Source organism: Gavialis gangeticus, unplaced genomic scaffold (genome assembly GCF_001723915.1).
Source record: "Gavialis gangeticus isolate Ggan-Ray unplaced genomic scaffold, GavGan_comp1, whole genome shotgun sequence".
Classification (NCBI taxonomy): domain Eukaryota; kingdom Metazoa; phylum Chordata; order Crocodylia; family Gavialidae; genus Gavialis; species Gavialis gangeticus.
In genome coordinates, this window is record NW_017729015.1 from 8596051 (window position 1) to 8618838 (window position 22788).

General features: G+C 43.8%; 1 protein-coding gene across 3 annotated transcripts in view; it reads left to right on the plus strand.

Moving 5' to 3' along the window:
• Positions 1-22788, plus strand: part of LOC109293988 (lethal(3)malignant brain tumor-like protein 4) — an 89657-nt gene that overhangs the window by 30449 nt on the left and 36420 nt on the right. For all 3 annotated transcript variants that reach the window (XM_019512150.1, XM_019512148.1, XM_019512149.1), the window contains exons 11-18: positions 3263-3339; positions 4660-4745; positions 10758-10868; positions 12000-12114; positions 12220-12319; positions 15451-15615; positions 17284-17418; positions 18261-18322. In XM_019512150.1, coding sequence (XP_019367695.1) covers positions 3263-3339; positions 4660-4745; positions 10758-10868; positions 12000-12114; positions 12220-12319; positions 15451-15615; positions 17284-17418; positions 18261-18322 — 851 coding nt within the window. The remainder of the gene's footprint in view (positions 1-3262; positions 3340-4659; positions 4746-10757; positions 10869-11999; positions 12115-12219; positions 12320-15450; positions 15616-17283; positions 17419-18260; positions 18323-22788) is intronic.

Genomic DNA, 22788 nt, shown 5'->3' on the forward strand with positions numbered 1-22788 from the left:
TGATTTTATTATACGATCTAAGCCCAGGGGCTGCTCCTTAGTTCCAGCCCTGCCAGCCGCCTTTATCTTGGCCACAGAGACACTTAAAGGCACTTGCTGCTTCTGCTGCTTTCGTAGCCCTCCCTAAGTAACAGAATGAGGGTTCCCTGTTACAGTGATCAAAAGGCATGGCTATTTTGATGTAACTGTTACATCTGCAACCCTGAATGGAACACAGGTGTGGCTGCTACACTTTATACTGCTATAAGATCAAGTAGATGTAACAGGTGCATTGTAAAGTTTATACTGATGTAATTTAGTATCAGTATGATCGTTACATCTGTACCCACCCATAGATTCTCAAGTTTAGGCAACAATTTCTAAAAATCCTGACCTGCACTTTTATTGTGTCTTAGATATGAGCTGGGATCCGGTTTTTCCCTTTCCTGTGGGGGAAAAGTGGAAAAATGCAGATATTCCTCTTTAACAGAGAAAAATGTGGATTTTCTCCTTCAATGGAGAAAATCATAGCAATCTCCTTTAAGGGAGAAAAAGGAGAAAAACATGGGAAACTTCAGGTTTCTCCTTGCAGGTTAGCACAGTTCCAGCCTGCAAGGGCCTGCTTGGGGCTGAGGGGAGAGCAGGACTCAGGGAGCACCACATGCATGTACAGGGGGCATCATGTGCATGAGACAGGTGGGCAGCAGTGCAGAGCAGCTCCCACAGCTCCCTTCAGGTAAGTCTATGGCAGGGGGGAACAGGTGACATGTTGGGGGGTAGGGGCAGGAAAACACAGGCAATGGGGTGGATCTGGCCCAGCTGAAGCCCTGCATCCCACTGTGGTTGCAGAAAACGGGGGGTATGTGGCCCCCCATGCTGTGTTGTCTGTCCCCTGCCTATCCCCCTATGCGTTGCCTGTGCCTACACCCCTCCATCCCCACACATCCACTCCCTTCCTCATGTTGGGGGTGGGGAGCACCAGCAGGGCTTGGAGGGCTGTGGGTAAATATATCAGTATAACACTATGTTCAACTGATACCTAGATAAGTAGTGGCATTTCAGTTTAATCACAGAAAAATGCGGATTTGGGTATTTTTGCTCAGAGAATTGCGGGGGTGGGGGCGTGTCTTTTTAGCCAGAGAATTTAGGTTTTTTAAACAGAAAACTAGGATCCCTGGAAATGAGAATCTCATGGTGGTTTTCACATGATTATTTAACACCACATTCCATATGAGATCTCCTGAGTCCTAAGTTCTTGCTCTATCCCTGAAACTATATTGAATGCTAGTAAATGGAAAAGCTTTCCTCTTTATTTCATGTCTCAACTGATGACATATGTATCCAGTTTTTAGTTTAATTTCTAAAATGCTATGTGAAAGAAGTACAAAGCATACAGATTTTCACCCGTCAACTTCATGTAGTGGTGGTTCGACTATAATAACTCTCTCTTCCCTCCCTTTTTTTTGTGCCAGGAAGGCAAAGAGGCATCTGCATGGCTTTAGATCTCCCTAGCTGATCTTTAACTTTCTAATTCTCAAGAGTAGACTTCATCTAGGGTTTTGCCAAACTTTGCCATTTCAATTTATAGGGTTTTGGGACTGGTCTCGTTGCGGTTTTAGTCTAAAGTTTTACTTCCACTCTAAATTCCACATTCAGTTTCTGATTTGAAGAAACCTAAAACATTAGGGTGCACCAATAAAGATTTTTTTGGCCGATACCGATGGCCCAGCCATATCAGCCTATACCTGTCTGATTGCTGATATGCAGCTGGGCAGCTTGGAGGGCGGTGTCCAGCCAGTAAGTCTGTGAAGGAGGGAAGGGGCATGTGGCGGGTATTGAGGCCCCTGCAGTGAGGGAGGGAGTGGGTTAGGGCCAGGCACTGCTCCGCCAGGGCAGGGTGGGGGATGGAGCCATGGATGGCTCATTTGGGGGCTTGGGGTGGGGGTGGCTCCGAGCTGCTGTACGCACCTCCTGGGGGAGGCATGTGTCCCCTGGATTTGTGCGTGGGGCGAGAATGGGCTGCCTGCTGCAGGTTCAGGGTCAGGGGCTGTGCCAGCCTCTTCGTGGCATGGGGAGTGGGCCAGGGCTGTGCTCAGGGAGGGCAGGGCAGGTGGCGGTGGTGCTGGGAGGAGGAGCTACAGGAGGGGTGCTGCAGCCACCCCAAAATTTGCTGTATCCCACACTTCCAGCACACCCCCCCCCCCCCCCCAGGAAAAAGCCGGCACAGCCTGTGGCCCCAAGCCTGCAGCAGGCAGCCCACCCTCACCCTGCACATGACCCCATGCCTCCTCTGGGGGTGTGCACAGCAGCGGGAGCTGCCCCTGCCCCGGGTGGACAGTGCCTGCCCCTGCTCCTACCCCTACCCCAGCCCTACTCCCTCCCTCACCATGGGGGCCTCGATCTGCCTCCCACATGCCCCTTCCTCCCACAGACTCACTGACCAGGTGCTGCTCTCCAAGCTGCCAGGCTGCATTCCTGGTCATGTGTAAGTTGCAGCTGCACACATGCATACAGCATTTATCAGTGACAATATCGGCCACATCAGCCAAAACAAGTCGATTGCCAATAATGTCACTTTTCCTTTTATCGGTGCTGATACGATATGGACTGATATATCAGTGCACCTCTAAAGCATAATGCAAAGGGTGGAACAGGCTACCTAGAGAAGTTGTGGAATCTTCAGCTCTGGAAATTTTCAAGAGCAGCTTAGACTGTTGGCTGGGGTGGTTTAGTTAGGGATGATTCTTCCCTGAGCAAGGGGGCTGGACTAGATTACTTTGTGAGGTCCTTTCAGACCCACTTTTCTATGATTCCGAGCTGAACAGATTTTACTTAGCTTCAAATTTTATTCAGAAATAGCATTTACAGTTCTTAGGCTAAAGTCTTCAAATAATTTTCTATCTCTATCACTGCCTTCCATGCCCCCCCAGTAACCTTGTTGTTATTTACATAGGGATTTTATTGCATGTTTGAGGGACTTTGTTTCTTTCTTATTTTAGCTGATTTGGTTGTCCAGATATTAAAAGAATGCAGATACTCCCACATTTCTAAATTCCAAATGCATACTTCGCTCTTTTGTATTTGCTCTGCTTGTAGGAACAGCTTAAATGTCTTGAAAATGTTACTTTATAAATTCCATCCAGGTAACAGTTGTCCTGTACATCATGATCACACGCACTGAAAGCATCTGCTGCCCCGGCAAAGAAACATCAGACAGCATTTGAGCTGCTGCGTTTCTTCTGCATTGAAGTTGACTGGTGCCAAATTTTTCCTTTTGATCCAGGTGTGATGCTAGCAGCCCATACATTCGTCCTGTTGGTTACTGCCAAGAAACTGGAACCCCACTGACAACACCACCTGGTATGTTGAAAGGAAGTCTTGTTTCCTGCTTCAGTCAAAAGACCTGCAAGTTCTATCTCCCATGTAATTATGCATTTGCAAGTTATGAGTTCAGTTCAGTTGAACTTTCCTCTCTTTGCTGAGCAGAGTTATTGTTAACACTCACTGAATTGCAACTCCAGTTATTATTCAATAGTTCTTTCAGGCCAGTGGAACAGGCTTTTATAATTTGGGATTGAATAAGATTGGGAAGAAGGGTGGAGTTTTGTGGTAGATACAGTATTTCCTTGAAGGTGTGTTAGAAGGAAAAGGAATGGGTATTTATGTTGTTGAAGGTGCAGCTATGCCATTCCTGGAAAACAGGAAGAAAAGTATGATTGTAGTTATGTTTATTTTTATTGCGTTGAAGTTTAGTAGGTAAAATGGAATGCTAGCAAAAGGACAATGATAATTGTAGAAGAACATATGGGTATCTTTAGGCTTTGGCAAATGCTTAAAAAGAATCCACTTAATTTTGGATTAACAGGTGAGAAAGAGAATGTTCTGTATTTATCTGCTTAACAGGTTAAATAGTAGATGTGATCATGTGTGTGGCATTCACAATGTAGTGCAAGTCTCCTTTCAGTCTTGGTCCCTGAGATAGTCAAAAAGGAAGCCCACAGTGTGCCACATGCTTTGATGTTTTTGTGATAGGATACCTGTCCATTGGGGAACATACTGAGACCAACAAATTCAGACTACTAAGAAGGTTTTGAATAGCAGAGATGGTGGCAGAGGGGAGGAAACAAGATTAAATGGTGTTTTAAAATTATCTTTAAACATTTTGCTACAAGACAACACATTTCATAGTTATAACAATACAACAAATCTGTTTCTGTTCTGTACGGTAATGGAAGAATGGAATCTTTGACCTCCGATCTGCTAAGTTACATTTAGCGTATGAGTTACTAGCTAGCTAGCAGCGGAAAGTCTTTACAAACTGACTGCTGTTCAGATATAGGTTAAATAACAAAAAAAAAAATGTGATTATTTCATCTCAGTTCCCATTACAAAAATACATGATTCGCCCTTAAATGGCAGCTGACATATAAGAATTGATTAAGCAATATAGAAAAAAACTATTCCAGTTTCTCCAGGTCAGGTTTGAGACTTTGGAAACTTGCTTTATAACTCACTGTCTGGGTTATAAATTGTCTGTAGGAATTAACAGCTTAGTTCTGCAAGGATGTCAAGCTGCCATCGCTTGTGAATGCTAAAGTCACCGAATAGTCACATATTACATAGCTTTTTTGTTCTTATGACTTGTGATTAGTTCTTGAGATGGTCTTTTATCTTTTACAGAATATAAGGATTCCAAAAGCTTCTCGTGGGAGAAATATTTGGAAGAAACCAATTCCCAGGCAGCCCCACCAAGAGCATTTAAATTGGTTGGTGAAGTTCTCTTATCTCACTAGGCCAGGAAACTAGTGCTTGGTTCCCTCCAGATGAGTTAGTCTTAGTGGTGAGGCATTCCTTGCATCCCTGTCAACTTGGTTAAACCAGGTCTTTGCTCTGAGCCTGTGTTTAGAAGGCTCAGGAAGATTGGTCCAAATTCTCTGCCTTGAAGCAGCACATGTGGCAGACTCCAGGGTCCCCTTTGGAGCGGAGCTTTCATGGGATTTCAAAAAGATTTTTAACTAACTGTTTTTTCAGGTTTTTCATTAGCAGTTTTGGGAAGACTTCAAAGCCTAACTTAAAAAATCATTCTTTTAGCATTCTGAGAGGGGCTGGAAGAACTTCCCATTTCGCCTCAGAAGTGGCAGACATTTAGCAGTCCCCTACACTTCGGGGTCCTGATGCAACCTGGAAGCTGTCACTTGGCCTGTGGGCATGGTCCAAGCTGAGATGATGGAGCAGGATACGTGGAAATTCCTTTTATTTAGGACCAGAATTAGTAAACTTAAACCAAGTGTACAGTTTTCTTTTGTTTCCCCCCACAAAGCCTCCTAACTTTCCTCCATGGACTTGAGACCCCCGTTCCCATAGTTTGAAGCACAAACAAAAGTGTTTCTCTGGACCCTCCTTTCTCTGGGAATCTTGAGGGTGGAGGTAGGTGCCCCCCATACTAACTCAGACGAAAATATTCCAGGATCCAGCCACACTGTTAACATGGTATCTGCTGAGATATCTAAGGAGGCTACATAGCCTCATGCTTCCTTTTTCTTGAACTGTGTTAACTGCAGTTCCTCAGCTCATGTGAAAGGTACTAGTTCCTGCTTCCTTCCTAATAAAAATAAATCCTTTAGTCCAGTGGCTTCAGATCACTTACTGTTCTGTGTGGCCGGCCCCACTGCTCCTAAACTTGGTAGTAGGGAGCATGGCATGACTTTTAGATCTCCATCACTGGGAAGAAGATCTTTCTCTTTCCAGCTTCCAGTAGTCCCACAGGTCATAAACTAGCTATTACCATATTTTCTTATTTATAACATGCCCCTAAATAAAATGCACAGCTTGTTTTTGAAAGACAGAGCTATCCTTGAGAACCTTAACTGGGGAAGTGTCCACCACTATCAGCTAGGGAGCTCCGCCTAAGGCATAGACAGTTTTACATTTGCTTTCCCCTTGCAGGGGCTTGGGCAGCAGAAAGTGCTGTTACCCTATTTCCTTGATTATAATGCACATTCCAGTTTCCCACAGCTGGATTTTGGGAAAAGAATACTTGTTGTATGTAAGAAAATATGGTGTTTGCCTTTGGAAAATGTGCAAAGATACATGCCTGCCAACTGCCTTTTTAGTATCTGATAAGTCCTCTTCTGGCCCGGGACTGATGCAGGGTATTTGGGTCATAGATAGCTCTTGAAGGGACAAAGCAAAGTCTTTATACCTCTCGTGAGCGAGATTCTCCAAACAATGTTGAAGAAGAGCTACGTAATTCTTTCTTACCTGGGTTATGATAGTGTAATTAAGGTGGGGGGTGAGAATTTCCTGTCAAAGATCTTCCTTACCAAAGCAGTAAAAGGTTTGTGTTCCTCTGCCTAAGATCAATCCTGCTTCTGTTTCCTTAGTTATGGATAAGATAACTAGCTGAAGGAGTGTTTCTGGTGAACCCATAGATGAGAGAGTATTCAGACTAAACTTGAAAACAGCTTTCTCAGCCCGAGTACTGGATATAGCTGCTTATTGTGGAAGTCTCTTGTTAATTTTTAATTTCTGCTGAAAAGGCAGAAAACCAACTGCTTGGAGAAGTAGCTTTATTTATATCCCAGGAAAAGACTTACTCTAACGCTCAGTAATTGTACATCAGGAGGGAAAGTCAGAGTGAGGTGATTCAACAATGATGCCTGTAAGGCCAAAGGCATCTAATTTAGAACAGCAGCCTTCTGGTGCATCACAAGCCAGGCTGGAAGTCTACAGATGCACTTAGTTGCATCTAATGAGAAATCCAGAAGAGGCATTACATGAGAAAGAGGCATATTAAAAGTAGAGGTTGTGGGGCCTGTTATCTCACAGGTGAGCTGAATGGCTCCTTTATACCTCTCCATAAGTCATTAAGGGGATGAGCACACAAACAAACTACTACAAGGTGAAAGCAGGTGGGGATTTATTGCACAGTCTCTGCTCCATGATAACTGTTTTGGTGTGTACTCTTACCTTGCAATAAATAGAGGCTGACCCATGGCAGTTTAGCTCTCTTCCACTGAGGTCTAAGATGTCACAAGTTACTTTGGAGAAAATCAGGCATACAGGCAGTTACTGCAGGGCTGCTGACATGTGGCGAATCCCCTTTTATCTCTTGGTAGCTCATTCACCTATGACGTGAGAACAAAGATGTTGAAAACGATTGTGAGGGAACAGGTCACGGCCTTAATACAAACCCTCATGTCTGTGTTCTCAAATCTAATTTATATGTATCGGGGTCACCTCTCTGAGTCCTGACGTACAAGTAAGTGCACATATACTGAAGTGCAACAGGGGACCTATCTGAAACTGGTACCCAAATACTGCATAAATTTGACTGGGTAGTTCAGAGGAAAGAACTAAGATAATCTTTGCGTGAGGGAATACCATAAAGCCATTTGTAACCCAAACCTCCCAATCAACAAGGACATCACCATGTCACCACCGGGTAGGCTCAAATCTAGAAAACCCTTCTGGAAATACACCAAGAAGCTCTGTGATGATAACAAGAGCACCAAAGAACAATGGAGAGAAGCTTGGGCAAATACCAACTTGCCACAGAAGTATATCATCAGCGACCCTACAATCCCCCAGCCAGGATTTGATCTACTGAGAAAGATTTGTTCCTCCCTGAATCACGTCCAGACACTTCATGGAAAATGTGATCACCTACTCCACAAATGTAGAATCAAAGAGAGTCTGGGCTGTGATTGTGGTGTGATTTTTCAGACCGTGCAATAGATTGTGAATGATTGCCCAATTAGATCATTTAATGGCAATCTAAAATCAATCCATGCAGCTACCCCAAAGCAGTTGAATGGTTATCACATTTAGATATTAGTCTGTGAATGTTGTAATCCTAAAATGTCATATGAAAGAAGATGACGACTAAGATGATGATAAATGCTGCCATAGTATCTTAGAGAAAAAATCACAAATACTGTCTGTGTATCATTTGAAGCTTAGATGTGGGTATTATAAGGGACATGCATTAGAGCAAGTCATCTGAAGAAAGGGATCTTTTAGTAGTTTTACAAAATATCTTGACCATGGCTTAAGGGCAGTGGTTTTTGGAAAAACAAGTTGGCCGTGTGGGCAGCAGCTGTTCTTAAAGCACCATGAGAATCTTGTCATCATCATGTAACATTCTTCCTGAGGACCATTATTTTTATGAGCACTCTGGCAGCAAGGAGATCCAGTATGATCTTAATCAGTGAGTTGAAGTCCAAAAAACCACATCTCAACTTCATGGTTGGTAGGTTCTTCCTCTGCTTTCATAGATTTCATAGACATTAGGGCTGGAAGGGACCTTGGGAAGATCGAGTCAAGCCCCCTGCCCGAAGGGCAGGAAGTCAGCTGGGGTCATAAGATCCCAACAAAATAAGCATCCAGTTTACTTAAATGAAAGCATCCAGTCTATTTGCTACATCCTTATCTAAGAGGGTTTCAGATCTTGGCATGCTCACAGTGAAACCTTGGTTACATGTTTAATCAAAGAGGATGGGTCTATGTACAGATCTGGCATCCATCCCTAGACTATTCTTCATATAATAGGAAGTTTGGATTCAACCAAAAGGACAAAAACAATATCCTCTAGAACGGAAATGCATAAGTTAGATGTGAGGAGAACCTCCAGAGGAATAAAGATATATATGGGCGGGGGGAGCGAGCAGAGATGTTCAGAGCATCAGATAGGGTTTCTCTCATACTCTGGAAAGAACAGCAGTGATGTAGATATAGAAATTACACAGTTCTTATGAAGAAATTGGTAAACTTACTCCAGGACCATCTATTCCTCCTTCCATGCTTTTTCAAGTGTTACAGGGTTGACATCCTTATTTTTATAGAAAGCAGCTTTCAATAGAAGGATATTAGAGAACAAGGTGTCTTATTAGCTCCTGAGTTTTGCAGTGGGGCAGAAGAGGTTTGGTTATCGTTCTCTAACTAACTAGTTTAAAATGGAAGAGTGTGTTTCTGTGAAAAATTTCTACATTGGATACTAGGATTCTGCTGGAAATAGTTTAAGCTGAGTAGCATTTTAAAACTTACACAGAATTAAATTTTTTTCCAGGCTGAAAACTTTTCTAGAAGGGGCATTCCTAAACCCAGGCTCAAAGCCAAGATCTGATCTGCCTCAGATGCCCATTGGGAAGACTGTTTGAGATTGGGGGAGGCCTAAAATGAAGTGTCCCAGATAAGATGGAATTTTACTTTTGATGTAAAATAAAAACCATGCTGCAATAATATTACATCACTAGCATTTTCCAGTCCACTGGTGAAATGAAAGCTTAGGAGGATGTAGTTCTGTGTGGTATTTAAAGGCTTAACTTGAGATTGCAACATCCTGATGGAAAGGAGGCTACATTATGCATGTTTCTTCAGAAAGTTAAATCATTTTAATGCTGGTAGAAAGGGATTGCTTTCAACCACAGAAAGGGAGCAACATGGTGATCTTCCCCCAAGCTGCATGCCAACTGTATATAAAGCGCTGACATAATGCATAGTCTGCCTAAAATCTTCTGAAACATATATTCTGAACTATTTGATGAAGTGTCAAAATCATGCCCCAGTCCATATGGGAATTCAACCAAATGACCTGGGGTGATGAATGGCCTTTGTGCCAGAGCAATACTAACAATTTCATTTTTTAATCTTTATTCCCTTTTTTTTAAATACATGTCACTGGTATTGACTGTGAAAGGGTCCGCTGTATTGGCCCGATTGATGAGCCTGGCTTATGGGTGCACCGACAGAGATTTTTGGGGCCAATACTGATATCTGATTTTTTTTAAGGAGGCATATTGGCCAATATCAATCCGATTTCCAGTGCAGCGTGGAGAGCTGCCTTCAGCTGGTAAGTCTGTTGTGTTGGAAGGAGAGTGGGGAGGGAAGCAGCATGTGGGGAGGGGAGGGCAGACGGGCAGGGGCAGGTGCTGCCCAGCCAGGGCAGGGTAGAGCAGGACACAGAATGGACCTGCTACTTGTCAAGGGCAGGGGGGGCAGCTGCAGGCTGGAGTTGGGGCTGCGCTAGACTCTTCTCACTGGGGGCTGGGCAAGGGCTACAGACAGGGCTGCAGCCACCCCAAATTTCGCTCCCAGTGCTGCTGCCATGCGCCCAGCACAGTCCCAGCTCTTCCCGTTGAGCAGCTGCAGCTCACCTGTCCTGCCCTGTCCCACCCTGCACAGATCTGGGCACCCTGTTGCTCATAACAGCAGGAGTCCCTCTCCTCCCCCCGACAAGTCGCGGGTCCGTCCTGCAACCTGTCCAACCCCAGCTGGGCAGCACCAGCCCGTACCCATGCCCCTGTCCCCTCCATCACCACAGGAGGAGGGGGGCATTGATCTGCCTCTCCATGCCCCTTCCCTGTCTCCTTCCCTTCCACCCCAATGGACCTACCAGCTCTAGGCAGCTCTCCATGCTGCTGGGCTGTGCTCCTCGCTGCCTGAGTGCTGCGCTGCGGCTGCACGCACATATGAGCATGTATCAGGCAAATTGGGCCAATTTCTTATGTAGCCAATTTTCTTTATGTCGGTATCAATCTGATATCGGACCAATGTATTGAAGCATCTCTAATCTGGCTTTTAGCAAGCTACCAGCACAGCTCCTCAGAAAATCTGATTTTGACCTCAAAAGCAGTCAGCACCATGCAAGATTGAGGACAAAAGTTACAAAGGGTTGTTTATGGATGTATGGAAGAACCTACATATTGTGTCCAAAATAAAAATGACTAGTTCTGTATGCTACCTGGACTTTTCAGTCTGTTTACGATAATCTTTTACAGCATCCTGCCCATGGGTTTCAGGTTAATATGAAGTTAGAGGCTGTGGACAAGAGAAATCCCAAGTTAATAAGGGTGGCAACAATTGTTGACAAGGATGACCATCGGATCAAGGTATGCATTTCAAGCTAAGTAAACTACCCTTCCATCTAAAAAAGCTGTTGATTTGAGGCACAGAATAAGTTTAGTTTGTGTCCTCGCTATGGCAACCACGCACACTCTTAGATTCAGAGATTCAGCCATAAACTACATATACAGGCAGTCCTCAACGATGCTGGACACAGGTGCCTCCAGCTGGTAAGTCTGTTGTGGTGGGCGGGGGGGAGAAGGAAAGAGCATGGGGGGGCAGATCAACGCCCCCACAGCGAGGGAGGGATTGGGGCTGTGGCTGGGACAAGCTGCCCAGCCAGGGTGGGGGGGCACAGGACTCGGGGAGGGGGGCCCCTGCCGCTGTGTGCCACTGGTTTGGGAGCTGCTCTTCTGGTGGCTCGCTGGTTTGGGAGGGCATGGGAGTGGGCATGTGGCCCCAAATCTGTGCTGGAGGCAGCTGTGTCCAGCATCATCGAGGACTGCCTGTATAGTCTATGGCTAGATCTCTGACCGGGACAGTGATTCAGATCACCAAACTGAATCACTGTTCATCCAAATCGGCCAAATCCAAAGCAAATACTTGCTGCTTCGCAGAGGCCTACTAAGCATTCATGAGACCATAACAACTTAAATAGCTGTTGCTTCACTCTGAATTTGGACTGGCAATATGGAAGTTGAAGTGATTTATATTCTATTATCAGCCCTTTGACCTGTCAAAACACTCTAGTTATTTCAGTGCATAGAACTGGGCTAACTTATTGGCATTAATAATATTTTTGGAATTCTGGAGCACAAGGCAAGTAATGAAGTGATTCAGCTTGCAAACATTTAAACCAAATTTAAAGAGTACAATTTAACATCCCTGTGCTCCATGCTTTATTGTAGGCCCTATGATTTGACTGTGCTAGCTGGATCTCTTTGGTTTTTGTAACCACAGAAGCAAGCAAAAACAGATACAGTAGTTATGCTGAACACGTGAAAGGAGGAGATTGTATGCGACTTTAACAGCATTCAGTGTTTCAGCTGCAAATGGAATTTTTTATAAAAATTGAGGAGAAAGGAAGAAGTTAAAGTGAAAGCTGAGTCATATCTGGATACCTTAACTGTATCTCTCATGTCTGGTGTTATTTGTGTGATTATTTGCTCCTCTTTTAGGTCCATTTTGATGGGTGGGACCGTAACTATGATTTCTGGGTTGATTCAGACAGCCCAGATATTCACCCAGTAGGCTGGTGTGCAAAAACTGGACATGTTCTACAGGTTCCGCTAGGTGAGGAGGACAGCATTGGGTGCTTACGTTTACATTTCTTGTCTCTGATCTGTTCTAATGCATGGGACCTTTTACAAGATCTTGTTTAACTGTTTTCATTATTAGGTGCTGCTGATACAATGGGAACAGTTGGGCAAGGGTGCCCTACCCCTGGCTGTCAGGGTATTGGTCATGTCAGAGGACCCCGCTATGGAACACATTATACGTACGTGTATATGGAGTGCAAGGGATAATTTTCCATGTTTTGTAGCTTTAGCTTCTTGGCTCCTGTTGATGTCCATGGTAATGCACTGGAAATGTTGTGGAAAGTCCTGTCATATCTGTGACTGCAGCTCCCTCTCATGCCTGAGTATGGTACTCTACTATGATTTAGTTTGCACCAGTAGTACTGTAAGAGAGATTGCATTGCAATGTTAAACTAGACAGATATCTGTCTTATTAGCAATTCACTTTGGTTTCTACCACCCACCATCATTAAAGTGGTCTCTTTTGTAATATATTGTCTCTGAGAGAAAAACACAAGAAAAAGACTCTGAAGAGAAAGGAAGAGCATGGCATAGTTATTAAAGTGCAAATGTTAGCAGAACAAGGTCGAATTTCATGCTCTGCTAGTGACTTCCTGTGAGAGTATAGTGAAATTAAACTCTGTGTTTGGCTTGCTTTCTCTGTAAAGTGTGATTAGACTTTCTTACCTCACATAGGGTTGCAAAGATTAGATACTTAATGTCTGTAGAATGCTTTGAAATTCTAAACTGGAAAGTACAACAGAGTTGTTAAATATTTGTTTTTGTTTCATATGAATTTCTGCAGAGACAAGGAGGCTAATGGATAGTTGTTCTTATTAAGCTATTAAGCAGCAATCCTGTCTAGGAGTCCAGTGACCTTGTTTTCTAATGCTAGCTCATCCACTAAGACTGTATCTTGGTTTTCTATCTCTGAAATGAATTATATTTGCCTTCCAGATAAATTTTGAGCCTTAATGCATTAGTTTTCATAAAATGTTATTCTCTACTAGAGCAGTCATGCTGGTGAAATCCGTAATGGAGAGGGGCAGTCCAGAAAGCTTACCCTGTAATTTCACTCACTTGTAAAGAAGTTTACTCTTTTGTACTCTGACAGTGTGGTTTCAGTTCAGTGCCAGGTTAGCTTATCTTGATGCTCTTGTTCTCTCATTTTCCCAAAAGATACAATGCTGCTTTGTGCCATAAAAGCACGCTCTTGACCCTGTACGCTCTGTGGCGTCACTCGCCTCTTTTAAATCCTTCCTTGAAATTCTGCTTTAACTGTTTTTTCTTCCATCACTGATCTCTACACTGGATTCTAAAACAGATTCTGCTTTCTTTTACATAGATGTCAATCCATTGAAGTCACCAGTGCAACTCAGAGCATACTCTTCTTACTAGTTTCTTTCCCTGGTTTACCTTTCCTTGCCAAATAATACGTTTTTACTCATTACAGTTTGCAGGTGCCAAACATACGTATTCTCTGTTCCTCTGGGATCTCTTGACTATCCACTCTCCCTCGCTGCATCCCAAAATAGGCTGCAAGTGAATACACCTTTGCTTAGGAGAAGGTGAAGGGTAGTGACTATATGACCTAATAAAATGTGTATCTCTGTCTCTGTCTGTGCATCTTCATCTGTCTCCCCCTCTCCCTTCCCCAGGCACATGTTTCATTTGAGTTGGACACTTCACCTTGCAACAATAGCCGGGGTCATTTGACCCCAGCGCTCTTTCCTGCCCATGGCAGGGGGTCGGACTTGATGATCTGCTCAGATCCCTTCTGACACGGCCAACTATGAAACCATGGACCAGTTTGTTGCACTGGGCCATCAAGGGGACACTGCAAGGTGGAAGATGGACAGCTAATCTTAAATGTGTAACCCATGACAGATGTTGCAGAGTGTCACAGGGACAACTTCCGTTAAGGGGTCTACCTGCCCCACAGGAGGGACACCTCCCACTCACCATTCCATGCCTTAATTGTTATGATCAAGATAAGGTGGAGTCAGTGGTGTCTTCTGGGTGACCCACAAGGTTACTCATGGTGCAAGGTCCCAGTGATGTGAAGCTACACTTCCCCTATACCCCATCCACATGCCAGCTGGGTGTTGTAGTATGCCTGGTTCCCCTGGTTAGCAGTGTCAGGGTCCAACAGCTCAGGTGCTATCGGTGGCAGGGTGTCTCCACTCTTAAGTCCAGCCCAGGAAAGAATCAAAGGAAAGTAATCATCCAAAAATGATACGTGTCCCTCCAGACAAACTGGGTTGCCCTTTTTATTCAGGTGCAACCCCTTCCCAATGCCCAATACCTCCCAGGCTAGGGCTATATCCCAAATCCTTCCTGTCCTAATGGTTCTTCTTGTCCTTACCTCAGGACAGGACCATTTGGAGCACTGAGTGCACAAGCCTTCAAGCCTAGGGACTTCCTCACAGATCTCTAGGCTTCCTGGCTCTGCTGCTGATCCACACCCCTTCTTCACCCCGGTTCTTCATCCCAGGGCCCTCTCCCGGTGATAAATGCAGGTCTACCGGGCTCATTTCGGCCTCCCTTCTTCCCACTCTCTCTCTGTCAGGCCCATGCCTTCTTTCAGTTTCCCGGCTCAGCGCAGCCCTTTTACATCATCCACTGGGTGACTGCCAGCCAGATGACACAGGAGCTAATAAAACACCATGGTACCAGGATTTGCTGCTCCCAGTCTGTCTGCCACATCCCTGCAGGTAAATCTTTCTGGAGTCCTGCTTTTGCAGGACTCTGCTGTACCGGAGCTCAGACACTGGCCTTGGGCTCCATCTCGGAGTGGCGACAGGCAGACCCTTCTTCGTGGGTCACCCCGTCACAGAGGAAGAGAGTTTCAACTTCTGGTCTTACAGATATTTTGGGGTTCTATACATGTGCAGGGAGGCTGCTCCAATGCACTGTTATAATAGTGCCTTGGAGCATGGTAATTATTGTGCTTTGGCAGACTAGCGTCATGTGTGTATCAGCGTCCCTGAACTGAAAAATGGTGGCAGGGCACTTTAAACTAAAGCTCATTTGATGAGCTTTAGTTCAAAACACACTGCTTCCATTTTCAGCGTGGGGATGCTGATACACATGACGTTCCGGGTGCTTTAGGTAATGTGGCTCTTGGAGCTACTCTAATTAAAGTGCCCCTCCTCTGCTCCCTGCCTCCCAGAGTGTGTCTATAAATGCACTTTATTACTGAAAAGCATTTCATATTTGGCTCCTAGAAGGAGCCACACACTTTTGCACTTTCGTCTTTTGTTTTAACACCTTTATAAAAGATTAAAAAGTCAAGTCTCTCTCTCTCTCTCTTCCCCCCACCCCCATGCAGGCTAGTAGGCTGCCCATATTCTGAAGTTAACCTCAATAGGGAGAGCTCATTACAGGATCGCCTGAGTGGGGAGAGGCCTTCATCCAGCAATAGCATTCAGAAATCCAAGAGACCAGAGACTCCTATACCATTCGTAGACCCTCAGGAAGACTCTCCGCTATCCAGGTGAGGCTGGCGTTGTCATTTTGCTTATTGGAACTCTGCTAATAATACCTATGTTATGCATTATTTCAGAAGACTGAAAGACCTGGCATTTTACAGAGAAGTAGTTAAAGCACTAGCTTTATCTCGGTAGGCTATTGCCCCATATCCTGAATAACCCCAGTATAGAACAACACACTTATACACTCCTTACATGCCTTAATAGATTTCTTTCCTCTTTAATCCTATTGCCCTGGTCAAATTCCAGCAAAGGAAATTACATTCTACCTCTATAAATTTTCCCTTGCCCTTTCTGTTGAGTTACAGGAGTTCTCTTAGTTTCCTGTCCTAAAACTGTCAGGCAGGATTTCTGTGCACTACTGCTGCATTCCACCCCAGATTTGTCTGCTTTTCTTCTGGTTGGTAAAATAATGTTGCTATGTAGAGCCCAATGAATTTCAACCAGGGTGCTGCAGCACTCTTGAGTGCCTTGAGACCCTTTTAAGGGGGATGTGGGGTAGCATGCAATGCGAGGACTCTTAAGCGTACAAACCTGATTCATCAGATAAACCCAGAGATTTCAAATAAAAATTCATAGTGTCAAAAACATTCTGCCCTGTTGTGGTCTTTCTGAGTTCTTTGCAGCAGCAGAATTGCTCTATTATTTTTCTATAGTAAAAAATGTGAAAGCTAAAAGTTGGTATCTTCCAAAGGGTGTTGTGAGTCTGAAAAGGTTGAGAACTCCAGATATAGCCTGCTGTGTAGTTTGAGAATCTTCAGGTTAGCAGATCTGAATTTCAGCTGTTGCTGAGAGTTGAGTATCATTGAGGAAAATTTATGCATCAACATCTTGGATGCAGGGATCAGCCAAAATATATTACTAAGCCAAACTGGGAATTAAGAGTTGTATTGCATTACATGCCTATGGAGCCATAGATAAAGATGTCAGCAAGGTGCATTCCAGCCACACTGTTTGTGTATCTGTTATTTGTTCCCCTTTGCTCCACTTAGACTTTAAAAAGGTCAGGGCATCTTTAGTAAAAAGAGGACTTGTCCTTTGCATGCTTTGGCCAAATTTTCCTTTCTCTCCCAGAAGTGTGCTTTGATCCTACTTGGCATCCTCAGCCCCAGAGGTGTCTGTGTTTCAGTGGTTCTGTACATCTCTTTTCTGGAATCCTAGATTACAAAATACTTTACAGATGTGATGTATTGCTGTTTTAAATACTTAATTTTCTGATAATGGGAAATTTGAATTCTACGGTGCAAATTGTAGAGTGCCCCACTGCCTCCCCTTGCCTTGCACACCTGCTGCAGCTCACTCTATGCACCACACTTAGTCCTGGAAAGTCTTTTAAATGTTACCCAAAGGTATCAAAGTGTAAAAAGCCTTAAATCTTTTGTTGCACTAAAACGAATGCTTCAGTGCATTCCTGGCTGATGCTAAGATCAGAGCCTCAGCCGCAGAGGCTAATTTCTTTCACCTAATCAGCACTAAAGACTAAAGCATAAAGCATTGTGTACTGCATCAGTAATCATTAGAAGGGAGAATACATTTTAAACCACTAGATGGTGCCTGGGAGCTATTATTACTCAAATTTTCTTTACAAGTAAAACAACAATCAACATTCCTCTTTCTGCGGGGAGGAAAGAGGTGCCTTCCAGTTTACTGAACCTGTCTTATTGTCTCTATAGAAAATCTTCTGTGCAAGATGCTGAAAGATCTGGTCGAAGCAGTGTCCATAGTCTGTCGGAGCAGTCCGAAAACAGTCAGGCAAAAGACTGGATGGAAGAGCAGTCGTCTGCAGATACCAAAGTGAAACAAATAAAGTAAATAAGACTTTGCAGCATGTTTTAATGCACCAGCAGTTACATTTCCACTACTGCAGCCCTCTCTGAAATAAGGGAGGGAAGCAGTGGCCCTGTAAAACATCCAGGTGCCACACAGTTTGCAATTTTGTGTGATTGAAATAATAAGTAACAACATTTCTCACTTCTTTGGGAGACAGTGGGTGCATCTACACATGCGCTTTACTGCAGCGATGACTAAGCTCCTCAGCAAAGTATCACTGTCTATGCATGCACCCCTATCAGGGCACAATAAATTAATTAAGTACTGTATGGGACAAGTACTATCCTATGGTGGAGTTCAGCATGCCAAAATACACATGTAGATGGTGACCAGGGCTGGATGGGTCAGGAGGGTGCTACAGTACAGGGGCTGCCTGCCAGCTAGCCCCACACTGTAGCAGTCGTTCCCCACAGCATGTTGACCTGGGGAGGAGCGGTCCTGGGCTGGCAGACTGATTTCCCCGCCCCAGGTCGTCTGCCAGCCAGGGCTGTTCTGCTTGGGCTCAGTGTGCTGTGTTCCCAGGCACAGCATTTATACTGGAGTTTTGCTCTGTGCTAATTGCATGTGACGATGCATCCAGTGTCTTTCCATTGCTTGTGGTGTACTTAAATCCACATTCTTTGCTGTGCATTTAGCAGTATAACCCTGCTAAAAAGATCTGGAAAGGGGTGAAAGGAGAAATAAGTGGTGTTATTGCCAATTTTAAGAGGAAAAAGATCTTGGGACTCTTAAATGAATCCTGTTAATGCTCCATGTAGAGGAGCATTGATCTCTGTGGTCTGTGCCTTATTACATTTATAAAACTGTTTTATATTTTCAGGCTTGGTTCCCAGCATGCCTATATAAAGTTCCAGCTGGTGAAGCAGGAAGACTATGGAAATGGTTGGTTGAATTTTTTTTTTTTGCTTGTGTGTTTCACTTATCAAACCTATCAGACTACTTGTTACCATATTGTTTTTTTAAGTCTGCTTCCTTACTCAGGTGAATTATGTCAGAAATGTCAAATGTGTGCTACACTCTAGATCTCTCTTACCTTTCTTTCCTCACACTCTCAGTTAAATTAATTAATCAATTAGACTTCATGCTTTAGGCTACCTAGAAACATTAACCCCCACCCCCCAGAAAATGGCACTTAAAACTCGGAGCGCTCCCACACTGAGCCCAGCTTATATCCAGAAGAGGCATCATGTTAATTGGACCCAGGTCACCCAACGTCTGTATAGACCAGGTGCTTTAGTGGGGCTTTTTTGGCACGTTTATGTAATAGCTGATTCTATCAGGTATTGGATAAAAGCTCCAAAAAGCCCCACTAAAGTGCCTGATCTATACAGATGCTGCAGGGTCAGGTCAAACTAATGTGCTGGTTCTTCTGATAAAGTGTGGGGTATTTTTAGGTTTTTTTTTTAATGTCTGTAAACAGCTTTAGAGTGTTATGTCTTCATGCAAAATGTTAGCAAGAAAGGAAATTTTCCCTGTGGATGTACTCTCTTCCTTCTTTGAAGAAAACAATCTCTAATGGTGAGGGGGGTTTGATTTCCTTATTCAGTCATCAGCTTCTGTGCTCAGGCAGCCAAAAGGGGGGCCAATTGCTACTCTTTATTGTGGTCCTAGCTTTCAGGTGAACATCTGTTTGTGAGAGCTGGACTAAGGCCCACCAAGCCCCTTCCTATGAAGCACATCAGGCAGTCTTCATATGGCAGCAGTTTAGAATTGCTTCAGTGACTTTTTTTTTTCCAGGCATTTAAAACTCTCCTAATATCTAGAAAGCAAGAGAGTATCAGGGCAGGGCAGAAAGTGGAATGTTTCCTCTGGAACACAGTCAGTTAATCTTAAAGTGGTTCTCACTGGATATATTTTGGCAAACCACATGTTTAACTTTCAGCTTTACTATAAAAAGCCAGTTCAGATAACCAAGCTGACCCAGCTTTTAGTAATAAGTCTCCAATCCAAAATAGCTAAGCAGGAACAAATTGGGGCAAGTGCCTGCCTTTGGTCTTAATTCATTTTTACTTCCTGCTCATTTTTGTGGTCATGGTTACATAACCTTTCCAGGTATGGCAGCACAGCAGCAGTAATGTTTGTTCTAGCCTTAAGGGAAAAAGTGTACCTGTTCCACTTACACTCATCTTAAACAGAATCGTGAATATTACAGAGAAAATGCTAATCAGCCATCTGCAGTCATCCGCTGGCCTCTCAGTACACTGGCATACAGTGTATTGTTCCCGGCTTTTGTCTCATCTAACTTTAAATAATTAGAACAGTAGGGCTTTCACCACTCGTCAGTTGTGAAATAACCGCCACAAATCACAGTTAGAAGCTTTCCAACAATAGTCAGTTTAAGCAAAGAGAAAATTGTTTTGATAATTCCTAGTGATTATCCCCCTGAGCAGTTCCTGCTCCTTGGTGGTGTTTACAGTGCTTCACAGCCACTTATAAATTTAGGAGCAAACATGTACAGGTTCCCTTTACCTTGCCATGCACCCAAGATAATGAAAGGTATAATGAAAAGTGTAAAAGTTTAACAGCAGTGAAGACAGAAGAGACAAAAGGGTGAAGTAACAGGCTGTTTGAAATGAGTGAAAAAGAAATAATGAGGGGGAAATAGTGGGCACAACAGAAAAATTTAAAAAGATGCCAGAAAAATAAAGGATTGTTCACAAATCTGAGGAACTTCAATCTCTCACTTGTAAAGTTTTCAAGAATTTAAGTGAGAAGAGTGAGTCTGGATTATTTTTAACAAAGTGTCATGCTGCTCATTATGTTAATAGGTTTTGAAACATATTACATATTACTTTGCATTTTAAGGTGTTAGCATGAATCTTATGGTCTTGGAAGCTGAAGCTGGATAGAACCTATTAGTCTCCCCCTTCTCCCCATCAATGGTCTCTACAGGATTATCCCCAAAATCTAATCTGTGCTTTGCTTGTCTAGAAATTTAAACTTTTTCCAAAGTGTAGTGCTTTTAATATGCGCCTTTCTGGAGGTTATTCCACAGTCCCTGAAGGAAGAGGTGTAGTTATGACTATAAATAGTTTCCCCTTTCTCACCTCAGAAAGGACATAAACCAGGCTCTTTATAGTTTGGGTTGGTTACTTCTTGCACAGTCCTCTACCTTATGGAGTATTTTTTTTTCCTTTCAGCATTTTCCCCTTATATGAAAAGAAATTCTTAGTCGCTGTTGGACCTGCCTTTATTTTTGTATCTTTCCCCTTTGGTCTCTGTATCTAATAATGAAACCAGTATCAACTGGTACTGGGCTATGTTCTACATCCTGCACTGTTTTCCCATGGTCTGGGAAAAAGGCTTGGAGAGCTCAGAAGCTTGCCATTTCTCCTGTTAATCCATCTTTTTCGTAGTGATTTTTCCCCTGTAGTCTTCTGTCCTTCAGTGGATTTTCCAGTGCAGTATATGGTCCCTAAATGTATTTGCTGACCCTTCTGCTTCCCTGCAGCTTTAAAATGTAGTTGGAGGCACAGTACTGAGACCATCATGCATTGATGTTGCGTTATAAGGTTTGATTCATAATTTTTTATCAGTCTGTCTTGGCATCACTGAAAAGGCAGAAAATGTCTACCCTCTTCTGCTTCTTCCTTTCGTCTTGTGGGTGGTGGGAGGAAGGGAACACCTAGCACTCTGACATTGCAAAAACATTTCCTGAAAGTTGCCTCATGAAGTGGGCAATGCAGGGATTATGTGTGTGATCTGTATTCTGCCAGGCTAGCCCAAAGGCAAGGCAAAAAGAAAGGAGTACTGATTAGACCCCAGGACGCTATGAGAACTGAGAGGTTAAAAAGGTACACTGGAATAACTTCAAAGTGTTAACATGAATCTTATCATCTTGGAAGTTGGAATTGGACAGACCCTGTTAGTCGTGTCCCCCCCCGCCCCCCCCGGAATTGCCTGAGCATATACAGCTTGTTCCTCCTAGGGTATTAATTGATTTCAGCCTGAGTAGCAGAGAATGCAAGTCATCACCATCTGAAGACAAGCAGTAAGTGCTGCATGAAGTCCAAAGTCTCTTCTAGTCAAAAGTAGTCTATTCAGAATGGGGTGGGATACATTGGCTGGGCAAAGGAAGGGAAGCTGCATTTCTTCTGTGGATAAATGCAGGAGTTTAATTCCTAGCACACCCAGAACTGTGCAGGGAAGATTATAGGAACACCAGGACTTATCTGGGTCCTTGGCCTCTCGCATCTGGCATATGGCCCTAAGAGAAGACTGCAGCGAAAAGGTGCCCAGAGGCAGTGCCCGGTACAAGTAGAAATAGCCAAAGCAAGATACTCTGGACATCCTGAAAACTGTTTACTCTGCAACCCTCTCCCCATCTGTTTTTTTTTTCATATCAGTTTGACTCCCACACTCTCACCCTCATCCCTTGCCTTTCTATTTAGCTGATCCCCTCCTAGCTAAACCAAACCCTCAAGAATCATGGAACAGTCTGCTTCCTGCCATGACATTGCTCCTTCTGCATGTCATTTCTGCCCCTCTCCACAGTCCTTGGACAGGGTCTGTCTCCCACTCTGCACTTGTACAGAACCTAGCACTAACGGGCCCTGTTCATGTCAGCCCTTAGGCACTACCCTAATAATTTTTGCTTTATGTTTATTAGTCATGTTTTTGGCTGGGGAGGAAGACAAGGATGAAAACTATTTTATACCCTGCTTTTATTTTCTTGCCTATAAAGTAGCAAAACATAATTCTTCATTGCCACATGGTGGCACCATATAACTTGATCATTTCACAGGAAGCATTCTAGCATTTAGAAATGCCTCCTTTTTGTGTCTTTTGGAGGGGGAGGAAAGAGGATGAGAAACATTAACTATTGAAAACATAAGAACGTGCTCCATGCTGTTTCTGTCTTTTGCTTCACTTCCTGTTGTATGACCAGACAAACCCCTATCGGATCATGATTCTGCACTAATCAAATGATCTCATTTGGGAGGGAGCTAGCTTTCTTTTATAAAACCAGCATCATTTGACAAATGGAAAACAATAGTGGTGTCTGGGGGGAACCGCCAGCCTTACAGGCCTTAGCTTCTCTTAGTGGGGGCAGGGAGGTATTTGGCACAGGCCATCAGCTGGCATGCGTAGTTGGTTACTCGCTGTGAACTGGAATGGTGCCGTTTATTTCCAGCTGAAGGTGCTGTTACCAGAACTCTTCCACCTTGTCAGTAAAAAGCAAACATCTTCTGTCAGCAGCATGACATCATTTTCCCTAGAAGCAGCTAATAATAAAGCCTTCAGCCTGGCAACCTTTCTGTTTTGTTTTGTTTTGTTTTTCTCTTTTCTTTTCCTTTCGGGGGGGGGGGGGGGCATGCTATGGGAACGGGGTCCCATTCCACACCACA